At 41.4% G+C, this 25341-nt stretch overlaps 1 protein-coding gene across 1 annotated transcript in view; it reads right to left on the bottom strand.

Annotated features, from left to right (window-relative positions):
* Positions 1-17829, bottom strand: part of COLQ (collagen like tail subunit of asymmetric acetylcholinesterase) — a 45544-nt gene extending 27715 nt beyond the window's left edge. Inside the window, exons 1-4 of the mRNA XM_056483401.1 lie at positions 17657-17829; positions 5460-5575; positions 3578-3673; positions 647-691 (exon numbers count right to left, since the gene is read on the bottom strand). Of these exons, the coding sequence (XP_056339376.1) occupies positions 647-691; positions 3578-3673; positions 5460-5575; positions 17657-17762 (363 nt within the window). The 5' untranslated portion in view covers positions 17763-17829. The remainder of the gene's footprint in view (positions 1-646; positions 692-3577; positions 3674-5459; positions 5576-17656) is intronic.
* Positions 17830-25341: the final 7512 nt, after the last annotated feature.

Raw genomic sequence — 25341 nt, 5'->3', positions numbered from 1 at the left:
ACAAACAAACAAATAAACAAATACAACCAAACAAAATACTGAATATCTTCATGCTCAAGACTGTGTTTACAGAGGTAAAATGAGAAAAAATATTGTATCAGAGCTCCTTGGTTTTTCCTGTGTACTCAGCCCTAAATCTACAGTCAACTGCTTGTATAACAAATCACACAATTGGGTGCTCAGCTCCAGCTATAAGGCTCTTTAAGCATCATTATGGAACAAACCTTTGCACATCTGAAAACATATTTTAACATACAGGCCATCTTCAATACCTGAGCTGTCCCATACAATTCACACTGCATGGGAGAGCTCTGCTCCTCACATCCTCCCAGAGGGACAGGGAGCTCAAAGGCCTCTGGGTCAGGAACATTGCTGACTCTTGTACCTGAGATGCTTTCTCAAAGCTTACCCTAAACAGAGGTCACAAGAAGACATAAAATGTATTTCAAGACAGAAAATGACCACAGGAAGGCCAAGTTTCAAATTATAGCTTCAAGCCAATTCATAGCTTTACATTCAAATTAAAGCTAAACCCTCCATTCATAAGGTTCACCATTCACTAAACAGACAAAGAAAAAACTGAACACCCTCCCCTGCTTCTTTGCTCCTCAAAACCACAACAAGCTCCATAACAACAGACACTTACCTTCTCCCCTTTTGGTCCCATTATACCAGGAATTCCTTGTGGACCCTAGGGAGGAACATGAACATGATTATCAAACTGCATTAGTGAGGTGCTTGTCTTACATCAGTGTTTATTTGGGCAATAGGAGAGTGGCAAAAAGGACAATGTAACATAGTTTTTAGTGTAATGGAGAAGTAAAAGAGAGCTTTTATTTAAAGAAATACTACACTTATAGATAGGGTAGTTCATGCAATACAAAAGAGAAAAGACTCATTGGTCCAAGAAGGTAACACTTCTTTGAAAACATGCATTTTGCAAAACATCACATCTCCAGCAGGGGTTTAATCATTGTTATAATTTCTTGTTCTTGTGCAGCCTGAGAAACCCAAGGCTTCAAGGCTGCTTTTCCCTGGTTCCCAGCAGTATCCAGTGACACATCAGCCCTTGGCCACCCTGTGTGTGTCTCCTGGCACCTGAGGTGCTGGGTTGTGTTTGAATGTGGCCTCCAAACACCAGGTCTGTGCCACTGCTGAACAGCAGGATGGAGAGTTGGACTGACATGGGAGGGCAGGGGGATTCCAAAAATGAGGAGAAACTATGAGAAAAACAAGCCTGGGGCAAATAAAAGATGAGAAGTCACCAGAGTCCTGAAGATTTAGCAACCAGGACATGGAGACAGCACATCAGCTGGAAAAAGAGGTCAGCCCAAGGGGAGGTAAGGGAAGTGGCATAAAACATGTGGGATGGGCTCTGCAGTGGGATGGACAAGGAAGATTGCCACCATTTCTGAATTCTGAAAATATTTCTCTCTGTCAAACAAGGCTGAGTGTCCTTTCAGGAGACTTCTTAATCCAGGGAGACCTTGAACACCTTTCCCAGAAAAAAAACCACCAGAAAATAGCTTTGTTTCTAGAAGGCATTGGTCCACAGATGACCTTTTCCTTTTAAATGACTAAGGAAAAGAATCCCATGAGCCTGTATCAGAGAAGCATTGGATTCACTGTAAAAACCACTCACTCCAGGTTTGGATCCTGCCTGTCTTACACTGTCCAAAATGGGATCAAATTGTACATGAATAGGAGCAAAATCTACCCTCAGACACAAATTATTCCACCTACTTTAGTCAGTAGAGTTATTTAAGGTTTTCAGTAGTGAAAATTAATGCACCCTGTTAGAGTCAGAACCAAATTTTATCTTATTTATTTCTTTTTACCTTGGGATACACATGGGACGAATTATACTTGAAATTATACCATTACAGATCTAATTCTCCTTGTTATGAAAACTTCTTAAAATTCAGCTATGAGTCAACAGTATGAGCTTTTGTAACTCCTCTGAAAGCCATGAAGAAGAACTCAGAAGTAATTACTAGATATCTCTTTGTAATGATAGTATTTTGTTGCAGGTGGCCATTGTCACAGAAGTATTTCCCAATAGACTGCTGGTTCTGACATTGTCCTTGTATAATGCACAGTCCTGTAATTTGTAATTAAAAATTCCAAAGCCATGTTATACCCATCCTACTGTCTGCTATTATAATAAAACCTGCCAGCCTGCCCTATTTAAAAATGTTCTTGGAGTCATCATAGGTCATTTGGTTGCAAGATTAATACTATTCATAGCAATGGACTTTGTAGAACAATAGAATTAAAATTACTTTCTTGCAATTAAAGTCAGAGAGACTATCAAGAGGATTTTTTTTAAAGACAGTCTAGCAAAGACTGAAATAACAAGTGTGTTTTTCATATGAACAGCAGCTCTGGATCATGGCCAATCCCACTGCAAGGCTGTTTCATAATGCAGAGCAGACTATCCTCAATACAGAGCTAGGCAAACACTGGGCATCACTTCTGACCAGGCTTTTTCACTCTCATGAACTAAATGAATCTTCCTCATCCTGCATCTCAGCAAAGACAAAATGGCAAAACAATAAAGACAAAGTTCATTGGGAGTTGGAACTAGATGATCTCTAAGGTCTCTTCCAACCCAAACCATCCTATGATTCTATAAAATGAAGACTTTATGGCTTTCACCTTGAAACTTCCAGACTCTCCAATTTTCTTATTAATATCTTATTCAATATTAATAAGTACTGACTTATGGGAACTGGAAAGGAAAGGCAAATGGATGATCCTCTCGACAATACAGAGAGGTTAATAAAAAACTTCTCTCTATAGTTGGTTCATTTCCTCAGGAGAAGAAGGCCAAATTTGGTGGAGCAACCTGGTATTGTCTCTGGTTGTATTGTCTCTGTTCATTTTAGGGAAGTTGTACTTGTTGACATTTAAAGGTCCCTTCCAACTCAAACTGTTATATGATTCTAAGATTCCTGAAAGATTCTGTTATGTGATTCTAAGATTTCCTCTGAAGATTTCTGAGAGAATATAATTGTAGAAAATGAGATGTGAGACAAAGACTGGTCTGAGGCTATCCAGCAAGTCAGAGGCAGAGATGTTGCAGGTCAATCTATGGATTCACCTCCTGAATCCCACCCCACTGCCCTGCTAAGCCCCTCCTTGTCCCTGATTTTACTGTAGATGTTTGCCTTCTCAGGGGTGTACTTCACTAACATCCCAGTCCATTTCACCCCTTGTGCATCCACTCCACAGGCTCTTGTCCTCACAAAAAAAGAGAACAGAGTCTAAAGCAAAGAAAAAACTGACAAGGAGCCTCTGAAGGAAGGATGACACATCTGTGGGTTTTGATGGGTGCTACCCACTGTAAAACTCCACAAAAATGAAGGGTGAACTTGAAACAGAATGAAGTGTGTAAGGCAGGGATGAGAACATAGGGTAAGAAGCCTACATGATTTATGCAAAGTCATATCAGAATGAAATTAAACCTGGCATGCTTATTGAGTGGTAAAATGTGGTTTCACATATTTCACAGCTTTGTAAGGACTTTGGAGCAAGTGAGAGGATGGTGTGGTTTCATCACACATGCATCACTCACCTGGGGGCCAGGAGGCCCTGCAGAACAGTGTGATTCAGGCAGAGAGGAAGCCTGTATTATCTGGAGCTCATGGCACAACTCTTCCATATCCAGCTTCTATGAAACATCAAACATATGAGTGAACATGGAGCCACACATAGCCTGCTGGAGAAATGCATAGAAATCCAGCCACCTTGCACTGCAGCCTCAAAAGAGTTTATTTGCTCCCTTTGGGAGAAGTCTGGGGCTTGTCATAAGGTTATCTTCATGTATGATTCGACATCAGCACTTCAGCACAGACTCCTGCTCCTTCCTTCCCCTCCTCCTCCTCCTCTCACAGTCACATCACAGCCAGGCTGCCCCTCTGAGCCAGGGTTGGACCCTGGCCTATTCTTAGGCCTGACCCTGCCCTCTCTGTCCCACTTTGCCAGCAGCAGCTCCTCTCCAGGAATAGCATCTTTGCTCTAATAATAGAGACTTCACTCAGGGAGGGCACAGGCAGCATGAGCTTCACTCCAGGAGATACTAACCCAGAGGCATTCATTGACTGCAGAGCAGAGCCAGTGCCTTCCATGATCTATGGATGTCTGATCTTCTGGCTTCAGTATAAAGCTTTCATGAGTGAAATGCCTTATTCATGTCCTGTGACAAAAGTGATCTCCCTGGAAGCACAGATGAACACTGAGCCAGAAACACTGGATTAAAACAACTGATCTTCACCTTCCAAGAGAAAGGCCATTTTCCAGTAAAGCTTTGGCTACAGGTTCCAAAGAACAAACTGCTCATAGTTTAATTCACATTGCTCCACCCTGCTTGTAACTGCTTATTTTCATATCATGTTTTTATGGGGAGATGGTGTGAAGGGTGATTTTAGGCTCAGATTTCTCTCTAAGCTGCTTGCAGGAATCTCAGGGACCCTGGTCCCAGTCTCATTCTTACTGAACACAATATTCCTAAAGAGATCTTGTTTTTGGAAATCTTGTTGTGGAAATCAAGGCACAGGCAGGGGAGGTGATGAGGAAGGTGAAGGCAAGTGTATTTTGGTCTGGAGAGAACAGCACCCTGAGTTCAATCCTGATCAGTCAGAAGGAAATGCAGGATTTTATACTGTACTTTTTCTTGGGTTGTTTCCTGCCTGACATCTTACTAATCATTATTTACAGAACATTAGCAATAATTACAATGTTTGTATATGGTAAATGAATATTAAAATTAGGAAATAGGAATTATTGAATAGGCAGAAAAATTCTTTAAGCTGGGATGGAGAATAAGTAGTAGTTAGCAGAACCTGCAGTAAGAATACTTGGGCAAATTGCTATGTCACATTCCCATTGTATCCTGCACATGCACATGTCATCATGTGTGTATGGACATAAATCACACATGGCAGGGTTGAGCAGAGGTGGATGTGTGAAAACTGCATAGCAGCATCTCAGACACATATGTGTTTCTGCAAAATGAAATGGTGGGGAATAGATGCCACAGGGGGATTTCAGGACCTTCATTTCCTCTGCAAGGTAAGGCAAATGCAATGCAGAATAGGATACATAGTCTGAAATCATTGTGCAGGATGGAAAATTGCCTTTCTGTCCTCACTGGTTTACTGCATTGCCATTTCCTCTGGTTCAGCATTGCCTTACTCTAAGAAGATTTCAAAACAGAGCAAGGAAAATACTTTAAGTTAACTGAATTAACTGCAGGAACAATTCCAGCCTCATTTAATTCCTTGATTTATTTGATATTTACTTCTAGCCCCAGTCTGGGATGCTCTGTGATTGTCCTCACAGAGCCATATCAGCACAGCCAGGCAGGTTTGCTGAGTGACACCATGAAGTAGTGCCTGAGAGGATGCTCCATTCTTTGTCATTAAAGCCCATGTAGAAGAAGAAAAAGCCACACTTACAGTGCTCCAGCTGTGCCTGAAGTACGGTGGTGGGAACAGGGGCGGAGGAGGAGGAGGGCCGGGGAGGCAGCATGCTCTGCAGCTGAGCTGCTTCTTCTGCTCCAGGCAGGGGAGATCTGTTCAATACAAACACCCATCTGTTGTCTTGAACAGCACAACCATTCCTACAGACTAGGAGATGTTGCCATTTCCCAGTATTGTCCTACATCCTGTATGTATTGATCACAATGCTGTAACCCAAGCAGGGATTTAAGAAATCTGGTGGATCCTTAAGTCTCTGAGTTCCTTCCTGTGCCAAAGGCTATGCAGAGTTTTAAGCTCTAAATGTGGCTCTGACACAGGCAGAATCTTGAAAATTCCAGATAAGTGACATTAGAAAATGAATCAAACATTTATTGTTTTCTCTATCCTCAGTCTGTTACAAATGGCATCTTCTGGTCCCTGTTCCAGCCCACTTGCCACCAGCAAAGCTCTCAGTGCTGTTGGCCACCACCTTCCCTGTGAACTGTATCACTCCAGGCACTTCTGTGACAAGTGGGAAGTGCAAAGCTGTTCCACAACACACTTGTATTTCCTCTGGAACTGCAACCAGGTTGCCATATTTCTGGTTTGTGCATCATCCCTGAGAATAAATACCCCACAGCCCAAATGTAGCTGACAGCTTTGTCACCGACTGACTGGTAAGACAGGACCTCAGCTGTGTTTTGGCAGTGTATTTAATATTTTCTAAGAGGTAAACCTCCATCAAAATATAAGAAACTGTGACCAAAATTCACAAAGGAAGATATTAAGATGGTGCATTTATGCATTGTAATTTTTCCCCCTGAATCTTATTTACTTCTTGGGAAATACACCTCTAATCAGAGTGAGAGCCTTCTTCAGAGGCTTTGCCAAGGATAGCAAATATTTATTTATGTTGGTTTCCTCCTCTGGCTAGTGGCAGCTGGAATGGGTGTCTGTGAGCTGAAGGGTGGCAGGGAGCCAAGAAGAAAAGCCTATGGTGAAGTATCTGGTATTAATAGAAAATATCTAAATTAAGTTTCTGGGAAGACAAACCTGATAAAATTGCTAGATTTGTGTGCAAATCAATTGCAGGCTGGGTATTAGTCACATCTCAAGGTAAGGGAAGAACAGAGTTACTTCTCATTTTTCAAATGCCTCAGAAAATGTATTACCTCAGTTCTACCATCCCACTTTAATGGAGATGGCATTTTCTCAGTTCTGATGCACAGAAAAGAGATGCCCAGAGGAGTGGGATTCAGCTGCATTCAGGGGTTGTTCATGTCATCCAGATTTTTTTCCTCTATTAAAACACTATTTGTGATGATACCTTTGAGACCTGAGTCAACTGAATTCTAGAAGGGTCCATAATTAAAACTCTTTCTCAGCTTTTCCTCACAAGTTTGAAACTCAGTCAAAAAACTTCAATTGAAGAGAAAGGCAGAAGATTTATTTAAAAATAGATATATTGTTTAATTTAAAGCTTTAAATACATACTGAAAATGCCAATGTCCTTTAAAAAGTATCAGAGGTATGAGTCACCTGTCTCCAGAACTTACAAATAATAAAATACAAAGATATAAAGATTTAGGTTTTATATTGGCTTAGCCTGAACTCAGTCAGTCTTATGCAGCTGTAAACAAGTTTTTCAATTTTTAACAAACAACTTCTGTGGTTGTCTGAATTTCAGGATTTTATTTGAACACATTGCATTGGAAGAAAATAGTGCAGTATTAAGGTAATGGACAGCTTGTAATTTAACAGGGTATAAAAATGTGATCATTATTTCAGGCCACATTCCAATATAATCTTTCTTAGTATCACCTCATTTCACAGTCTGGATAAAATTTCAGTAGGATTATTATCATTCAACAAGAATAAGAATATCAAAACTAGCCTGATGTGGCTCAGTTGCTAAGAGATCACTACCAGCAACTCTTTTTCTGCAGAAAAAGGTTTACATTACTGCAGTTGTACTACTAAAAAAAAAAAAAAAAAAAAAAAAAAAGTATTGTTATTTTTGCAAATATAAGATTAAATATAGATGTATGGCTATAGTTCTAATATGATACTTATCACATCCTCATGAGTAAATTCCAGTTATAAAAAAATTTGGATTCTCCTTTTTAGAAGAAAAGCCTGAAAATTTGTGAAACAGCTGTATTGTGGAAAAACACTATACCTTACAAAGAGGGTAAAAAAATAGCCCCTGATTTCAGTCTTTATCACCTTGTGCTAGTGTAACACAAGCTAGGCTGAAGCCCACTCTGGGTTTGCTGGTATGAACAGTGACAGCATGTACTGATCTCAATGTGCAGAAAAGCAAAATCTAACAACCAGTAACAGTAATAGATACCAGCACTACAGATATTATTAGACACTATCACTAATAGATGCTATTACTATAGATAGATACTAAATTCTGGTAGACACTATTATTATATACCAAGTAATTATATACCATTAATAGTAAAGATATTGCTATATAGGACAGGTATCAATTATGTAATGACTTGGGTAGTTAATATTTCAGGAGCTCCATCAAGAACCCTGGCTATGCTCTGGAAGGTGCATTTGTCAAGAAAATATTTAAGAAAAGACTGATTTTAGACCCTTTAGAACCTTCCCCACTCAGGTATGACAGGTGATATGACAGCAGAGGGAGCAAAAAATGAATGATTCACCAAGGGACTGCAGGTAGGACTGCTATAATCTGATCTTCCAGAAAGCACCACATTTCTTTGGTATGGATTGTGTCAGTAACTGCCATAGGTCCAAGATGTACAACCATTACAGTATTGCCTTGATTTATATCACAAAAAGGTTACCTTGGCAGCCTTGCAGGCTCTCTGCAAATGCAATGCATATTTTTAGGCTCCAGGTTAGCTTTGTTTGCTAAACACAGCTTCAGAATACTCCAGTCCCCATCAGTGGAAAAAATCTCAGCCCCAGAATAGGCTGTCATAGTTTTCTGTGAAACATGAAGACCCTGCCTACACAGAGCATGCGTTCACATATCTCACACAGAAGCTGCTCTTTCAACAACTTCAATGCCAAAGAACATAGTCAATAAGAAAAAAGACAGAATTAAAAAATCCTATTAGGACTTGTCCAAAAGGCAGTTGTTTTCAGAGAACATAAAAAATTAAAATAGTCATCTTTGAAATAGAACATATTTATTTTATTTATTTTATTTATTTTATGGTCAGGGCTATAAGTTAATCCAATTCAAGAAAGTGACTTTATAAGTCTATGTGTATACTGCCAATGGTAGCTTCAGAAAACAGAATACTTTAGGTAAAGTGTGATGTTTCCTTTTGTTCCTGCAGGTTTCTTGTGACCATAGCTGGAATTTGGGAACTCTTATTCAAGATGGTACCACACAGATCCAGAGAGGAGCCTTCACCCAGGCTGAGTCCCCTGGAGTGGGGCTCATACGAGGTCTATGAGGCCTCCTAGGGCAGATCCTGGAGGAATCTTCAACCCCACAGCTGCAATATAAATATCAGAAATATTCTGCCCTGGATTCAAGTCAGATTTACAGGATTTATTTGGGAAAAAAAATCATAAATAAACCATGAAAATGACTTTCATCCTAAGAATCACAAAGCTGTAGGCTGAATGCCAGGAGGAAAGGACAAGAAAGGAAAAGGATACTCAGCATGTGTTTCCCTTCCTATTTATGACCACATGGATCCAGCAAGCCCTGATGGGAAGCCAAGCTGTTATCCAAAGCCTTCTCACCCTGATAGCAGGGCTGGTGGTTTGCCCAGCTTGTGACAGGCAGGGCTCTGCTGGTGGAGCCCTCTGAAGGCTGACACCCTTCACAAAGGCTTCTCCCCCTCGGGTGGCACTCAGAATTAACAACAAATGAGCTGGGCAGACCAGCCAGCTTGTCCAGCTGAAACTGAGCCTTTCATCTGCTCTGGGGTCATTCATTCAGGCTCCTCTCAGCCTCCTTGCAAGGACAGCAGGGTGCCACAGCCACCCAGCTCCAGTCTGTACATCCACTGCAAACCACTTGGGCACATTTTCCTCTTAAATTAGGAAAAGAGCTTGTTAAAGGCACCTCTATTTACAGAGTAGATGCAGGTATTAAGCTCTCCTTCAAAATCCCAAAGATAAGTGCCAGCATTACCAATATATCCTTCTTTAAAGTGTGTTTTATGAAACTTTTTGACCCAAAGTGTGCTTTAAAACAGAGATAAGAATACAGCTTGTGTTTGGAGCTGGGTTGAACAGTCAAGTTAGCTAATTGTCTGCATTTCTCAGCACAGTTTTGAACTTGGACCTTATAGTTGGTGGCCTAAATAAATTCTTTCCTGCAAACCAGATTAAATATGCCAAAGGAATATATCAAGCTTAGGTAATGGTGTCTGTGTGGAGGAGATGGTGACCCATGAAATTCCCATGGGAGTTACAAGACGAGACACAGAGCTGCAGCTCTCCCCTGCTACTAAGCTCAAGATGGGCTTCAGACTCCTTTAGAAACAGAACAAAGCAGATCAGAAATTATTTCAATTAATTTCATAAAATAAAGAAATCCAGATGAAACCTTGCAAGTTTCTTTTAATGGATTCATAGCATTCTTTAGGCTGAAAAAGACCACTAAATTCTAAAGGTTAAACTAGCACAGTCAAGAAAATCTCATAAAAATTTGAAAGTGCTTTATTTTTAATCTCTGAAGAGCCACTGAAGGCTGTGGCAGCAGTACTTTACCAGCTGATGCACACTCAGAAACAGCAATAAATAAATAAATAAATAAATAAATAAATAAATAAATAAATGTATTTAAAAAATCAGTCAGTGTTCCCAAAGCTTGACAGCAGCATGATCCCTGGCAGGCTGCCTGGATGACAGGTCTGGATATTCACCTGGCCACAGGAGCCAGGACACTCTGTCCTCCATCCCCACCCAGCATTCAGCCCACGTCCCTCAGCAGCTCTGGCAGCCTGGCTGCATCTCTGAGGTCAGCCCTGGAAAACACTGCAGACACAGCAAGATGTGGGAAAGCAAAGGGGATTTTTAAGCAAAGGAAAGGCTTTTTACTCCCTGTATGTAAACATTTTGGACACTTTTTCTGTGTCTATGTGCATGTATGGGGATAACACCTATGCCAGAAGATTATACACTGTTCTCTCAGACTGATTGTGGAAGGAAAATTCTGAGATCAGTGCAGGGAGAGGGAGAGGAGGGTTTGCTTGTGTTGGCTCTGCAGTCTGTTTCACAAAACAATGAAAAATCCCAGTAAAATGTGATGGGTATAACACTTTAGTGGGTTATAAAACGGGTTTGTAAAATAAACCCCTGTCTTATAAATCCCAATAACCATGACAGGGCTATTCAGTGCAATCTTCCTTCTGTTGCCTTTCACTGGCAGAGCTCCAGAGCTCTAGACACTGCTAAAAAGTGTTGACAATTCCATGCACTCCCCATCAGTGGATGAGAAACTCAGGCACAGAGGAGTTAAGCAAGTCCCCCAAATCCAGGGATAACTCAATTACAGTATCAGAAACAGACTTCCAGTCAATCTGGTGAACTTCAGCATCTCATCTCAACCCAGATCATAAAACTCAACTGCTCATCACACCAGAGCAATGACATAAATACTCTGAGTATTAAAGCCTAACAATTTACCATGATCTGTAGAAGAGCCTGAAGCCCTAAAGATTAAAGCAGGATGGCTGCTGCATCAGCCCTCAAAGAGTTCTGCATGTCATTCACTGCCACACAGCCCTCTCCCACTCTGTGTAAGATCAGTAGCAACAAAGCTGAGAGACACCAGTTCCACCCTTCTGCAACTGCAAGATCATAATCTGTCAGTGCTGGCACAGATCAAACATGTACTTGACTTTGATGTTGCTCCACCATATGCTCAGACAGTCCCAGACAATCCCCATGAGACTGTGGGTGTTGCTGTGTGATCAAAATTACTTTAGAGAAAAGCCTCCCAATTCTTCTTTGAAAGTTTGTTGCCATCAACTAGATTAATTCCTCGTCTCTCCCTTGCTGCAGCAGATTCCCAGGCCAGCCGACTTTATTCTTCTGCCTTTGACCAAAAAACCCAAATTTATAATGACTTTGTATTGTAAAAAACTGTTAACTTTCCAGTTTTAAGAAGCTGATAAAAATACTCCCTAATCAGAAGAAGAAAGCTGAAATTGTAGCACTGCCTTGCTTGTGTGCATTCCCCAGAAGCCTACATCTATCCATACCCTCTGGGTAGCTCCTGAGGAAAATGGTTAACTTCTTTGCCCTACAATGTCTCAGTCCTCCTCTGTGGTTTTCCTACACCCATCCTGTCTTCCCAAATGCTCTTTCACAGCTCTGTGACTATAGAAAGAGTCCCCACAATTTCCCTTCCATCAAAGGGGTGATTCCTTGGAGAGGAGAAGGGAAGAAATAGAACACCTAGGTTGGGGTCTGTTAATTTTCTAGTTTTCCTTCTTTTGTTTATTTATGATCTTCCTCAAACAATTCCCTCTGGATTTGAAGGTCTTGTCCTGTTTTTTTCTACCTTCTAAGCTGCAGCATGAGACAGATCTCCCACCATGTCCTGGCTGAGTGCCGTGCTGCACCTCAGCTGATTCTGCAGCCACACACCTTCCTGGCACCAGGGGTTAAAGACTGCAGGGTCTATTGTGACAGCAAATGTCCTGTCTAAAACAACTGATGCTTTTCTATACTTTTAACTAAGATTAGCAGTTTCTTTTGCTGCAGTCACACTGCTGGTGCTTCTGTGCTAATAGCCCACCCAAGGGAAGCCTCAGTGTCTGATAAGAAACAGATTTAGCAAGGAGGCTAAAATGTGAGGCCACAGACTGTTCCCCTCCTGTGCAGGGGTTTGGAAATATTGACAGACCCACAAATGAACTGTCTGTACTAAAGGCAGAGGCCTGCAAGCACCATCTGTTTACAAATACATAGGGACTGAGCTGATTTTGCAGTGTTTTGGGTTGCTTGTTGGTGGAGCTTCTATCCTTTCAGTGAAAACAGCTGATTTTTAAACAGCTTGCTATGCTGTGCTGGAATTTAAGCCTTGACCTTTCAGTCAGCTCATGACAAAAATCCAGTATTCCCCAGCATGTCCAATACCCATGGACTACAGGCAGTGCTCTCCTCATTCATGGCAATGGTACAGCATGGACAAGCTTGGACCAGCTGGATCACCATGTCAGCTGCAGATCACTTTCAGCTGAGGTTCCCATTTGGGAAATGCTGTCAGAAGCATTCATAGGCTATAGGAAAACCCCCAGATCATTTACTGCTTCCTTTGCTGGAAAGCCAACCATGCACAACTTCAGCTCCAACCAACCTCTGTCCCTGGCAGCTGGAGGACTTCTTCAGAACCCAACAAGTGAATGTCATGATATTCAACTTCAACAGCATTTCACTGACCCCTTTCCCTTCATCTGCATTATTCCTGAACCTCTTTTGACAAGACAAGCACCGTGTGAACCAGTAATGCCATGAACACATCAGAAGCCTCTTTCTTCCCCTGCACACAAGACCAGGGCTGTACTTGTTGCAAAAGCTCCAGCTTCCTCACTAGAGGCTGTGTCCTCTTCTGATTTTTATTTACTGCTGCACAGCAAGTGCCCAACCTCCTGAACTGCCTCTGATATCCTTTCCTTGTCCCTTACCCACAAGTAAGGATCAAGTGGGCTCCTCACTGTTCACTGTGAATTTCAGAGCATCCCTGGGGCACCTTGGCTGCTGTGGATGACATCAGTGCTCCCTTTGCCCTTGCTGTCGAGAAGGTGGATGCAGGCACAGAGACACAGACAGGCTGTGCACCAGTGTGGCTGCTCTGCTCTCACCTTAGCACAGGGGTTGCAGCATACACCACCAGAGAGGTCTGTGAGTCCTAAGGTGATTTCTTTCCTGAGAACATCTACATTGACCTGAGCAGGACACCCAGTTTGGGATTTTCACAGATCATATCTGCCAGGGAGAACATACAAATAAAGTAAAATCAGGTGGTTTTTTCAACTCTGCTTGTTTAAAGACTCATTAACTTGAAGCAACAGTAACCACACCATACTAGGCTGTTAATTTGCTACCAGTCCAACCCTTTCCCCAGAGGCTGCCAGGAACTGTCTTCTTTATCAGCTGAGAAGGGCACCACTCTGCCTTCCTTTTGGCTTATCTTTTCAACTACCCATTTGGGCTATCAAGTTAAAACAGTCAATCCCAAGGGTATTTTCTTCTCTGGAGTTGAACAGAAAATCTACTGAAATGATATTTTGGGTCCCTTTCAGGCTTGTATAAGTCACAAACAAGACAGAAAGCTCTCAAACATGCTGTCCCAAGACCTTGGCTACTCAGCTCCAAGCTAGGTAATTGCCCTCTCATGGCCAAAGATAACTTTGCTTTCCTTCTTCTGATGAAGCTGTAGCCTTTGCCAGTGGCTCATTTTCATCAGGAATTTTAATCTAAACACAGCTTTTCTGCTCATGTTGTTCCATCAGAAACCCACTAACCAGTGGTACCAGGATGATCAGCATCTCCTGGGCCCATGCTGACTTTACAGAGCAGAGCCAGGCTTCCTTCCCTGATCTGGTATTTTTGCCTGCTAGTCACCCTAGTCACCCTGGACTATTTTCCCAGCAGGCTCTGGCTGCTGCCTTTTGAGAGTCTTCAAGCTTTTACTTTTCATCTTGTTTTAATTCCTTCTGCAACTTTCTTTGTCCTGCAAACATCTCTTGCGATTTTACATAAATAAATATTTACAATTACTCCCTTTAGAAACAAAATACATCCACCTGACATCTTTGCTGTCCATTATGACAATAGCTAGGGTTCCTGAAGGGAAAAGAAAACAAAACCCTGATGATGGGGGTCAGATATTCCTTTTATAGAAAGACAGCCCTGATCACAAGTCCCTCAATGTCAGGAATCATCCCTTGTTGCTGTGTCCTTTCTCTGCTGCTGTTTCTCTCACAAATGCCCTCCCCCCACAGCACAGCACCACAGAGGCTCCCAAGGTCCCTTCTCTGTGCTGCCCATGGCTGTCACCCCACACAACCCACCTTGCCCATCACCACAGCTCTGCCACATGAAGTCTGGTGGCAAATATTACACCTTCCTGACTCAAAGAGGATGGACCTAATGCCCAGCAAGATATAATGTTCCTTTTCTTCAGGAAAATAATAAGACAAAGACAAAGAAAGTATGAGGAATACTGCCAATAGTGCTCTGTTATCTTATTGAGTTATTTTAAACTGATCCATCATAACATTTCCAAAGGACTATGAATCAGTATTGACTGAATCAAGGGATGCACTTGTGGCATGCATAAAAGGCCAGAAGAAGCTCTGAGATGCAGTTCTTACTCTTCAGATGCTTCTGGTAATTTAAATCTCTCTGTGAAACCTCAGGCCTGGATAAGCAGTAAAGGGAAGGAGAAGGAATGAGGAGGAGAGGAACAGAGTCATTCTACTACTGAATTTGGAAGGTGGCTTCCTTCAGGCTGGTTCTTACAAGGTGCAGACTGGTTCATGTAGCCCTGCTAAAAATGACTACAGAACTCATGCCTTCATTATGTGAGTGCAGCAGCTCAGGAGCCTCAGTAGGGCAGAACTCTAAAAAATAGATGTGAATGACACCACAAACACAAGTGGTGTAAGGGTGGGATATGAAGGTACCCTGAAAATAACCTGCTGTCTTCAGGGGCTGAGCTACCCACCCTGGGGCTCTGCACCAGCATGTGGAACCACAGCCACATGCTGTTATAAGGGTTTATAATATTATTCCCTGGAACATTTCCCCCAGAAATGACACTTCAGCACCATGAGACTCAACTCTTTGGAGCTGACATGACACCCAAAATACTTCTAGAAACAAGGATGCACTGCTGCTTGAGGCTAATGGGACTCTAAGGTGGAGCTGGCAGAAGACAAAGATCCAGATTATTCTTTTCCCCCATTATTGTACAAACACTTTTCCACCCTACAGGCTGTTGCTTCCCCATTGCTTTCTAGTTACTGCTTTGTGACCTGTAAGCCTTTTTAATTGTTGCTATGCAAAGATGTGTGAAGACAAAAATAAAAGTACTTGTAGGCCAGAGGTTTTCAGACACACCTGGAAGATACTGAAATGTTTTTTCCCAACTACAGGAAAGAAAAGTCATTCCTTAAGAACGTCCTGTCTGCTAAATGGGATTAGTTTCAGAATTTGAAAGTGCACCGCTGAAATTCATTCTTTAAATGTGGAATTGCATCCTGGTGCCAAATGCAAATAATTGACTCAGCTGACAGTCAAAGAACATTTGAGAAATCACTAAAATGACTGAGAATGTAAGTGGAATTAATTCACCTTCAGTGTAAATGGAATTAATTCATCTTCCATGCCCACTCTCAGATTTCTACCAGAAAAATTGGAACTTACTGTTTTTTTCATAGAAGTTTCTTAAAATGCAGATGCAACCAAAGCACTAAAGGAATCCCTTATTATATATTTTTTAACACCAAATAGCCCTGATTAGCAAGTAATAATGACACACAGGTATGTCTCAACCCAGCCCTGTGGCTGTGGGATTATGACAGAATCTTTGGCCCACTGCTATTTTTTCCACATATTATCAAGCAAACATTGACAATACATACATGGCAGGAGCCTCTCTAAGAGCTAGCTGGGTATAGAGGTGATTTTCAGTGTCTTGGCCAGAAGAACAGAGACTTTGCCATGGAGCAGACTGTAGGGTGGGGATCTGCCTAAAAGGTCTTTGCAGACAAGACCCCAACTGCTCTGTGGAAAATGCTCCACTACAAACAGCAGGCTCTGGCACTTCCTTTCATGTTTACCTTGTCTGCTATGGTTTCAGCAGAGATGGCAAATCTTCCCTCTTCTTTGGGGCAGGTTATTTGTTGAACTGTTAGGTCTCAACAGGCCAGCTCAAATGTCTTCTCTAGACACACAAGTGTGTGCCACAGGAGAAGGCAATGGAAACATCACATTCTTGTTTGCCTGTGTGGCATCTACAAGCATCAAAGCAACACAAATTTTGAGGTCTGATGTTATTGCAAGGCAATTTGGGGTGTACCAGGGAAAATAAATCCTGGAGATTCCTGTACCTCACCATTAACTACCCTCAACATGATAGGAAAAGCACATCCCAATCGAAAAGAAATGACAACAATTTAAAGGCTTTTTAGCATCTGAGAGAGCTTGAATGTAAACCATCTGGCTCCATGGGTGTACAGCAGAGGGATTTGAGAGCAAGAAAGGCCATGTGGCTTTAAGTCCAGTCTAGGGTTGATTTTATGTACAGACTTAAAATAAACATCCCTTTGATCACTGTGAAAGCCATGGGAGGATCTATAGGTGTAGCAGGCCCTGACCTGCCAACCTCAGTTGAATTATCTCAAATCTGACACTGAAGGAGCACAGGACATTAGTTAGAAGCATCTGTATTGATACAGAATAGCAGAGAGAAGGTGGGAGACAGCAATTTGCCATAAATTGGTGAAAGTTCCTCAAAGAAGATGCAGTCAGAGCTCTTGTGGCTTTCCCCTTCCTTCGCATAGAGTGTGACTGAAGGAAAGGCTCGCTGCTGAAACTGTAAAATCTACTAAGAGGGATTTCCAGTGCCCTGGCTCAGCTGGCAACTAATTTGTTTTGTCTTTGCCTAGCAGGGATTTTCCATGCAGCGGACCCTTGTTTGCTATGTAAGCCATCCGAGTGTTTGTTAGTGTCGTAGCCAGAGCCAGATGATGTTTATTCTGCTAACATCCAGTCGGGCTCCAGCAGCACTCATTGAGGTCAGGGCTTTATTTATAGAAGCAGATATACATTGAGATTCATTTTCTTCCCCTTGCTGCATTCTACCTAAACTCATCCAAAGTAGAAAGAAACATGCAGACATGCAAGTAATAAACTAATTGGGCCAGATCCACGCATTAGCACGGCACCACAGAGGCCAATGGAAAAAAAGCGTTTTTGAACAGCTGAGGATCTCGCCCATTATTTCTCATGGGGAAGGGAAGGGAGGGGTTTAAAACCAGAAATTATAAAGCAAAAAGCAAAACTGACCAAGCAACAAAATGTTCTGGTGTGTGGCAGAGCAGGTCTGCAATGCAAAATCCCTCAGCCAAGATCTGCAATTTGAAGGTTTTTTTTTTTATTTCCCAATCACCAGAAAGTGCAAGAATCAGAGTGCTCCAAGCAAGGAAAAGTAATGACTTAAAGCAATTTACCTGCTGAAAGTGAGAAGACATTGTCAGCGTAGGCGGTCTGAGACAAAGCAAAGCAGGAGAAAAGCAGCAGGTAAGATCCCTGGACAAGCAGGCTGAGGAGCAGCATGCTGGCTCTGCCCTGGAGATCCCAGCTCAGAGGCACAGGGCTGCTCTGGGGCTCTCTCTGCCCTCTCTGCCTTGCCTGCTCTCTGCCTCTGCCCTCACTATGGGATGCGTGTGTGTGTCTCTGTGTGTACGTCTCTCTCTCTCTCTCTCTTCCCCCTCCCTCTCCGTGCCTTTAGGAAGAAAGAATGCCAACCATTTCCCATTAAATCTTCTCCTTACACTAGACACAGTTATATTTAACTCCTGTGCTGGATCAGTTGCCCCTATTGTGGACATTAGCTGCTAAAACTGAGGCACGGGGGATTCTGGTTTTGCTAACAGAAGCAAAAAGGCACTTTGGATAATAATAATGATGAGCAGGAATGGGAGAGATTAAGAACTGGACTGTAAACAGAATCCTTCAGTACAGGCAACCAGACACTGGCATCAAGATGGATAAAATCCCTGATTGATCATCTTCTACAGGTCACTAATTGCCTTAATGAGAGAGATGAGCAGTGACCTAACATCTGCTTATCCCTGGCAGCTACCAGCGTTACATTCGTGCATAGAGTACAGCCCAAGGTGAAGGATGTCACAAAGGCTTCACAAACAGACAAACACATTATTGTTATTTTGGATTTAAGTGAAAATGGCAGCATCACTGACAGTGCCAGACATTGCAGGATTGCAGAGTTCACTGATGGAGTGCAACAGGGGGAAGAAACAATACATGTGCCATGATGGAGTGAATGAAACGCTATCAGCTCTGGGGGGGTAGAAGGTCAACACACTACACAGTGCTATGTGAAGAAAACAAACCTCCCACTCTCTGAAAAACAGCAAGTGCCCTTGCTACCTGTACACAAGTTTGGGCTTTCTGTGCCTTACTGCAACATGCAGGGCTTTACAGATTAATTTGTGCCCTCAGCATAAGTAGCAGGGAGATCTTCCTCTCTGCCTGGAATCCGACAGTGGTTTCCATGAAAATCAGAGGAACATCCTTTGCTGTAGAAAACATTACTTTCTCCCAGATGGAGATGGTTTTCTTTGCCCACTCTTTATAGTTTTCCCCAAGAAAAATGTGAAAATATTTTGGATTAATTATAGAATTGATTTTTTTCCCATTTGAGAAGAGTTCTCATGGACAGAAATGGTGACACATTCCGTGGGCATTAATTCCACTGAAGAGCAAAGTGAGATACTTCCACAATTCTGGTCAAACAGTCTTGGCTGCTACTTTCAAGGCACTGCAAATATATTGACAAAATCTTTCTAAATGTAATGGCTAGATGGGAAGAATTACATCTGCCTTATACATTTTTGTCCCTATAGGACATGGTTAATATAACTATAATGCTTTCTAAAATCTCTTTCCAGTACTGCAATATTTTGGATAACATATTTCCTACTTTAATTTAATCTTATCTACTTTATTCCACTGTCTATTACTTTTCAGTGTTTGGCTTTTCTTAGTGAAGATAGTAACTGGGCTTCTTTCTTCTTTGACCAATATAACCATGGATTAAGTGAGTACCATTAGTTCTCTTGGCATGCTACATCTCAGAGGGAAAGGAATAGCTCTTGGGAAGTTCTTCATGACAAGCCCTAAGCACACAAGATAAATGTCCAGCTGCAATCCTCATGTTAGAAGCCTGCATGGAGGCTGGAAAAAATTTGCTCAAAAAAAATTAAAATGTCAAGATTGTATTAAAAGATTCACCTCTGAAAATATGTGACCAACAAAATAGTTAGTCAAAGGAACAAGTGAATAATTTCAAATCCTGCTGAAATCTCCCTGCAGCCTTTTATCAATTGAAAATTTGGTAGAAATATCTAGTACAAAACAAGTTCCATTTGATAAGGAAATAATCAAATCATACTAGAAAGAACTAAGATCATGCAGTAGGACCAACATCTTTCCCCGCCTTCTATACCAGAGATAGGCAGAAGTGATACAGAAAGCCAGGGCTGATTCAGAGTTGTGAAAAACACAAAGTTAACTTTGCAGTCAATTCTTAAATAGAGACTTGTAAATGCAGTTATTGCAGTGGAGAACCCCAATTAAAAGGGGAGTTTTGTCAATGTTGTCCTTTTTTTCAGTATAGCATCTCCATCACTCTGAGCCTGTTTGACCTGAAATAGCTCTCAGCCAATGTGAGAAGAAAGCTCCTCTTCCTCTTACATACCATCTTCCACAAAAACTCAAGAGGACACATTTGGACTTACATTCGTTTGAAGCAACCTCTTCATGATGCAGTTGTATTCCTCTTTAGATTTTAGTGGAAAGCTCTCATTACAGGGCCTTGTCAGAGTGCAAGTCCTGTGTTCTGTTTCCTCTAATTTTGAGGTGTTGGCCTTACCAGCTGAAGTTGCTGGCAAGGTTGGCAATGGTTTCATGAGAGAAGAATAAAGTCCATTGGAAATCAGATGGACAATAGCTGTGGCCTTATTGATTTGATTTAGCAGCAGACTGCCATTCCCTGCTCCAGGCTGGATACCAGGTCACACAGTTTCTTTCTGACCTCCATGTCATTAGTGCCTATGGCAGAGAGAATCCTGAGGAGGGGAAGTGTTACATAGTGGGGGAGTCTGGCATGAGGGACTTGACAAACACATGCTTTCCAGGCCCTGAGCCCCATGAACTTGCTCAGACAAACAATGCATTTCTCCAGCTATTCCTCATTCTTTTTTTTCATTTGTGGTAGATGCCACAGCAACTAAAAATGCCAAAAGCCAACTAACACATAATGAAAAAAATAGTCTCAAGAGTTTGTCTCTTCAAGGAGCTGCTGCTTGACCTTTTCAGCCCAAACTTGAGCTCTTAGAAGCACATGGAGGAATCTGCTGATGGACAGTACCATGTAAACAGAATTTAGAAGCCTTTTTCTATGCAAGAATTAATGAACACTTGTTTAAAAGGCTTCTTCCCAGCCCTGTTCGCTTTTGGTTGGCAGGTACTGCATCAATGAGACAAGGTAAAATGAATATAGTTAAAATACCATCAATCTCAAATTCTTCCATTAACACCATTCTAACTAGAAGGACAAAGATAATTATGGAATAATTTGGGACAGATAGGTCATCAATCCCCTGCAATAAGCAGAGACATTTCAACTAGACCAGGTTGCCCAGAGCCCCACACAACCTGAACTTGAATGTTTATAGGGAAGGGGTATCCATTATTTCATGGGACAAACTATTCCAGTCTCACCATCCTGACCACAAAAAATTCTTCCTTTTATCTAGTCTATATCTACCCTCTTTTAGTTTAAAACCATTCCCCCTTCTCCTGTTGAGATACTCAGTATATAATAGAGACTTTCTATTCAAAAGTCTGAAAGGTCTTTTGCTGAGTGGGGCAAAGGTAAAACAGCAACCCCAAGTTAATGTGGTAATTCAATAACAGCTTGTGTCTGCAAAGTAGCACATATGAATCCTGTTCATTCAATTAGAGCAGAAGCTGGAAAAGAATCTCTATAATTACATTATCCTTGTGAGATAGTTATTTAGCAACAATTGTTTTTCACAATAAAAATGCGTGTTCAGTTTTGCACACTTGAATCGGTTGTGTCCAACACTTAGATTTAGTGCTATGACAACATAGCTGACATCACCTTGGAAGATGGTGGTACCTAAAGTACAAAGGCAGCTGCTGAAGCAAAATGATAATAAGTGCAGAAAGCCAGTGAGTGGCTTCACCATTTCTTCGCTGCTGTATTTAAATTTAATTCAGGAGCCCATATAGGAACAGACCCACTAACCGTGCAATGAAGCAAATCCAAGCACATTCACATTTGATGAAGCTCTGGCTTGCCCCACAGCCATGCCAGTCACCCAGCTGCATATCAGGGCAGGAGCAAGTGGCTGGCTAAAGGCAAGCCAGCACTAGTCAGTCCTCAGATTGCCACCCTCTGCATGAACAGGGTGAAGGAGGGCATTGATGGCAGGACATTAATGACTAGCAATTTCCTAAAGCAACTCCTGTTTGCAAATTAGTCACTTAATGGATGTTATACATTCCACAACAAGCAGCAGCCTTCTGGCCTCCTCTTTTCTCTCTACTCTATGGTTCACAGAAATGCAAACTCACTAGGGAAGCCAACATTTCTTTACACTCTTCAGAGAATATTTGTTTACAGAGCAGCCCAGCTCTCATCCCATGTTTAGAAAATTCATCTTTAAACATTAATGTTGCACTTTAATTCCAAAGCTCAATCCTTTACTTTTTTTTTTTTCCCCCACTCCTATGAGTAATCCCCATGCACACATTTCTTTTTCTATCAAAGACTGCAGAACAAGGGTTAAGGACATGATTAAAGTTTATGGGATAATTCAAAGTGACTTCTATCAAAGCTACCAAAGCAATCCCACTTTTGGCCTTGTATTGTTGAGGGCACAACTAAGTAGAACAACTTTTAAACAATAATTCAGGTGCTGACCTCTATAAAAGCACTCTTATTCCTCTTTTTCACCTCTTTTTTCTTTTAAACCTTGCCTTTCAAACTGCAGAACACACAATGCTCCTGCTGGATGAGATGCACTCATCATACATGCTCACACATTCGCAGAGAATAAAGATATATGTCCAGGAGGGCCAGGTTTTGAAAATCTAGGACAAACATGCAAAATCTCAGAAAGATTCATAGAAAAATGTCCTACAATGATGAAGAAGATGGTCTTGACTGCTGTAGTCCCAGCCAACTGAGTTCTACCATCACCAGCATCTAAGTAAATAAATTGTCTTCAATATCCTGGGACAGTGAATCACAAACAAGTCACAGCTGTAAGACCAGTCTGATCTTGGTACTTGCAACTAGAGGAGATACAAATAGTGTGCAGGGTGATTTTTTTCATTTTCTTTTCATTTGGATTTTCTACTGCTATTTACTTCTATAAGTAAATGTCTGCAGAACTCCCAGCCTGTACCAGTATTGCTGCTGTGCTGCTAGAGGCACAAAACACAGCAATATCTGGCAGTAATTGGCTCCCACAACTTCTAATTTAAGTGATTTATCATCTAGCTTGCCAAAGAGCCCAATGAATTAAACACCACAAAGAACACTCTTCTTTTTTCTCTGTCAACAGAAAAAATTTAGTGATTTTTTTTCAGAAAAAAGTTATTAATGTCATTATTTTAATGCTTACACTAGACTCAGGACTTTTAATTCCAGCAGAAGATCTGCTAAACCCACTTGGGGAGTGGTGTTAGAGGACAACTTCCAAGGGTTTACCCAAAGGCTTGACAGAAGAACCACATTATAAAGTTGGGGAAAGGTAAAGAAATAGGTCACAGTAGAACAGCAAGAAGAAATAGCAGAACGTTTTTGTTTTTTAAGGTATTTTAAGCAAACAGATGATTACAAGTGCTGACCATGACACTACAGCAGGATTCAGTGAAAGTCTTCAAGCACCATAGCTGTTGGGCAAGCCACATCCATGTTGGAAAAATGCCCAGTTTTTGTAAGCTGATAATGAATTTCAGGCTGATTTTAAAAGATGCTGGTTCAGGTTAAAGGTGGAGAAGATAGGCTTATGTGAGTCTGTCACTGTCTTCCTCATGTGGTAACAGTATCAGCATTAAGTACTAGAGGAAATCTCCCATCACTTATGTGCAAAGATGCTCTAAGCTGCTTACATTTATGTGATCATGGCCATCTATACAATGATAAGATGCTAATCCATTTCTCCAACTCTCAAGTAAGCAATTCATATCCTATCTTCAAAAGCATCCCTTCTCTGCATCCAGTCTAGAATTTGATCCAAGGTATTATACAAATAATTGCTAGTTAGATTGCTCAGACATTCTAGAGCTGACAAAAATAATTCCAGATTAAAATATGCAACATTTTCAGTAGCATCCTTCCTAGCTTTTTCTATCACCTACTCAAAAAGACTGATGAAACCCAAAATTTCTAAAGCATGTTGACTCAAGCAAGCAGACTGTCATTTTATTAACTTTTCTTACTTATTTCATCACTACTTCAGGCATCTTAGAGATTCCTGGAAAGAAGACACTGAAATAACTCATTTATATTAGTGTGCCCCATAATTTGCTGGAAGGGTCTGCTTTACTGAGGGCCTCTTTAAAGCTTGTCCATCTGGTTTCAATCACCTCATCAAAAGAAACAGCAAATGCCTCCTTCAGAATAGCTGTTTCTTACTGATTTCAATATTCAGTTATAACTAAATCAATCAACAGAAGTCACATTGCCAGTTTGCCATACAGAGGAGCAGTTCTGACACCTGGTCTGACATCACAACATTACTAAGTAGAGGAGTGCCAAGCATTCTTCTCTAAGCACAGCCATCAAGTTCTTTAAACAGCCTAAAAAGAGCTTTTGATTTTGATTACAACATATAAAATAAGAGGTAGTCAGTGCAGAAGACATTGCTCTGAATAAGATTCTACTACAGCTTCCAGCCAGTGTGTGCTGGCTGCTTGTGGGTCCAGAGTGGCTGACCTGAAGATGCATTGCTGCTTGTTTTATGTGTACTTGGGCTTCTGAAGGAGTACTTAAAATCAAATCTGGCCAGACCAAACCTACACCTGATTCCCATTTAAATGGGTATGTGCTATGTGGCCATAACAACTGAAGGCAACACCCAAATGCTGACAGGGCAGAGCCTATGGAATTAACTGCAGACTAAAGGTGGAACACAATTACTGAGCAGTTTGGAATTACTGCAAACTAAACCTGTTAGCAAGCTGTACACATAAGGGGCTGCAGGAACACATACATACTCAACACCTAATGCTATTTTGTGAAGTGCTGAGACAGTAACAAACCTGACCTCTTACCTCAGGTGGTTGGAGCATGGTACTAATAATGCCACGGTTGGGAGGTTGATCCCTTTGGGGACCCACTTAAAGAGTTGAACTTGATGATCCTTCTGGGTCCTTTCCAACTCAGAATATTCTGTGATTCCATGGTTCTTATTTCTCATACCAGGCCATTTTTTTGTGGTTTCTAATGGTTTCACCTCTGTTCCCACAATGAAATCACCTGTTGGGTTTTGGATATTTCTGTAATACTTTTCCTGTACCCCTTGTTGGTCCCATGTTTCAACCCCTTTCATGTCTCTTTGAAGAGGACAAGTGCTGCTGCTGGACTGAACTTTGGGCTTCCTAACCCCAAGAACTGAGTGGGCCCTTGTTAGAAAACTTTCCACAGGCATGGGACTAATGATTCATGGAGGACACCCATAACACGTACAGCAAGTATTTCAAGTATTCTTGATTTACCTGAAAACCATAAGAAAGAGTCAGAACTGCATGTTATTTAAACACAAACTTCTCCTGGAATGTCCCAGTAAATTACACTCACTATCTCTTTCACAGCATTGTCCCTCAGCAGAGACCCAGACATTTTCTTCCTCTTGAATCTGTTCAATATCTTTAGTTCCAAGTTCTGGTATTGAAGTAAAACTTCCAGTTGTGTAAAGCCACATGGGTCATAGCATTCTCCAAGCTTACATCTGTAATTTTTGTCTCCTTATAATACAATTAGGACATTTCAGAGACAGTTTCCTTCTGTGTCATCTTTGAAACTATTCTCTTTCATGCAATTTCATCCATCTAACATTCCTCTTAGATTAAC

This window comes from Oenanthe melanoleuca, chromosome 2, assembly GCF_029582105.1.
Source record: "Oenanthe melanoleuca isolate GR-GAL-2019-014 chromosome 2, OMel1.0, whole genome shotgun sequence".
Lineage (NCBI taxonomy): Eukaryota > Metazoa > Chordata > Aves > Passeriformes > Muscicapidae > Oenanthe > Oenanthe melanoleuca.
This window is presented reverse-complemented; position numbering and strand designations above follow the sequence as displayed.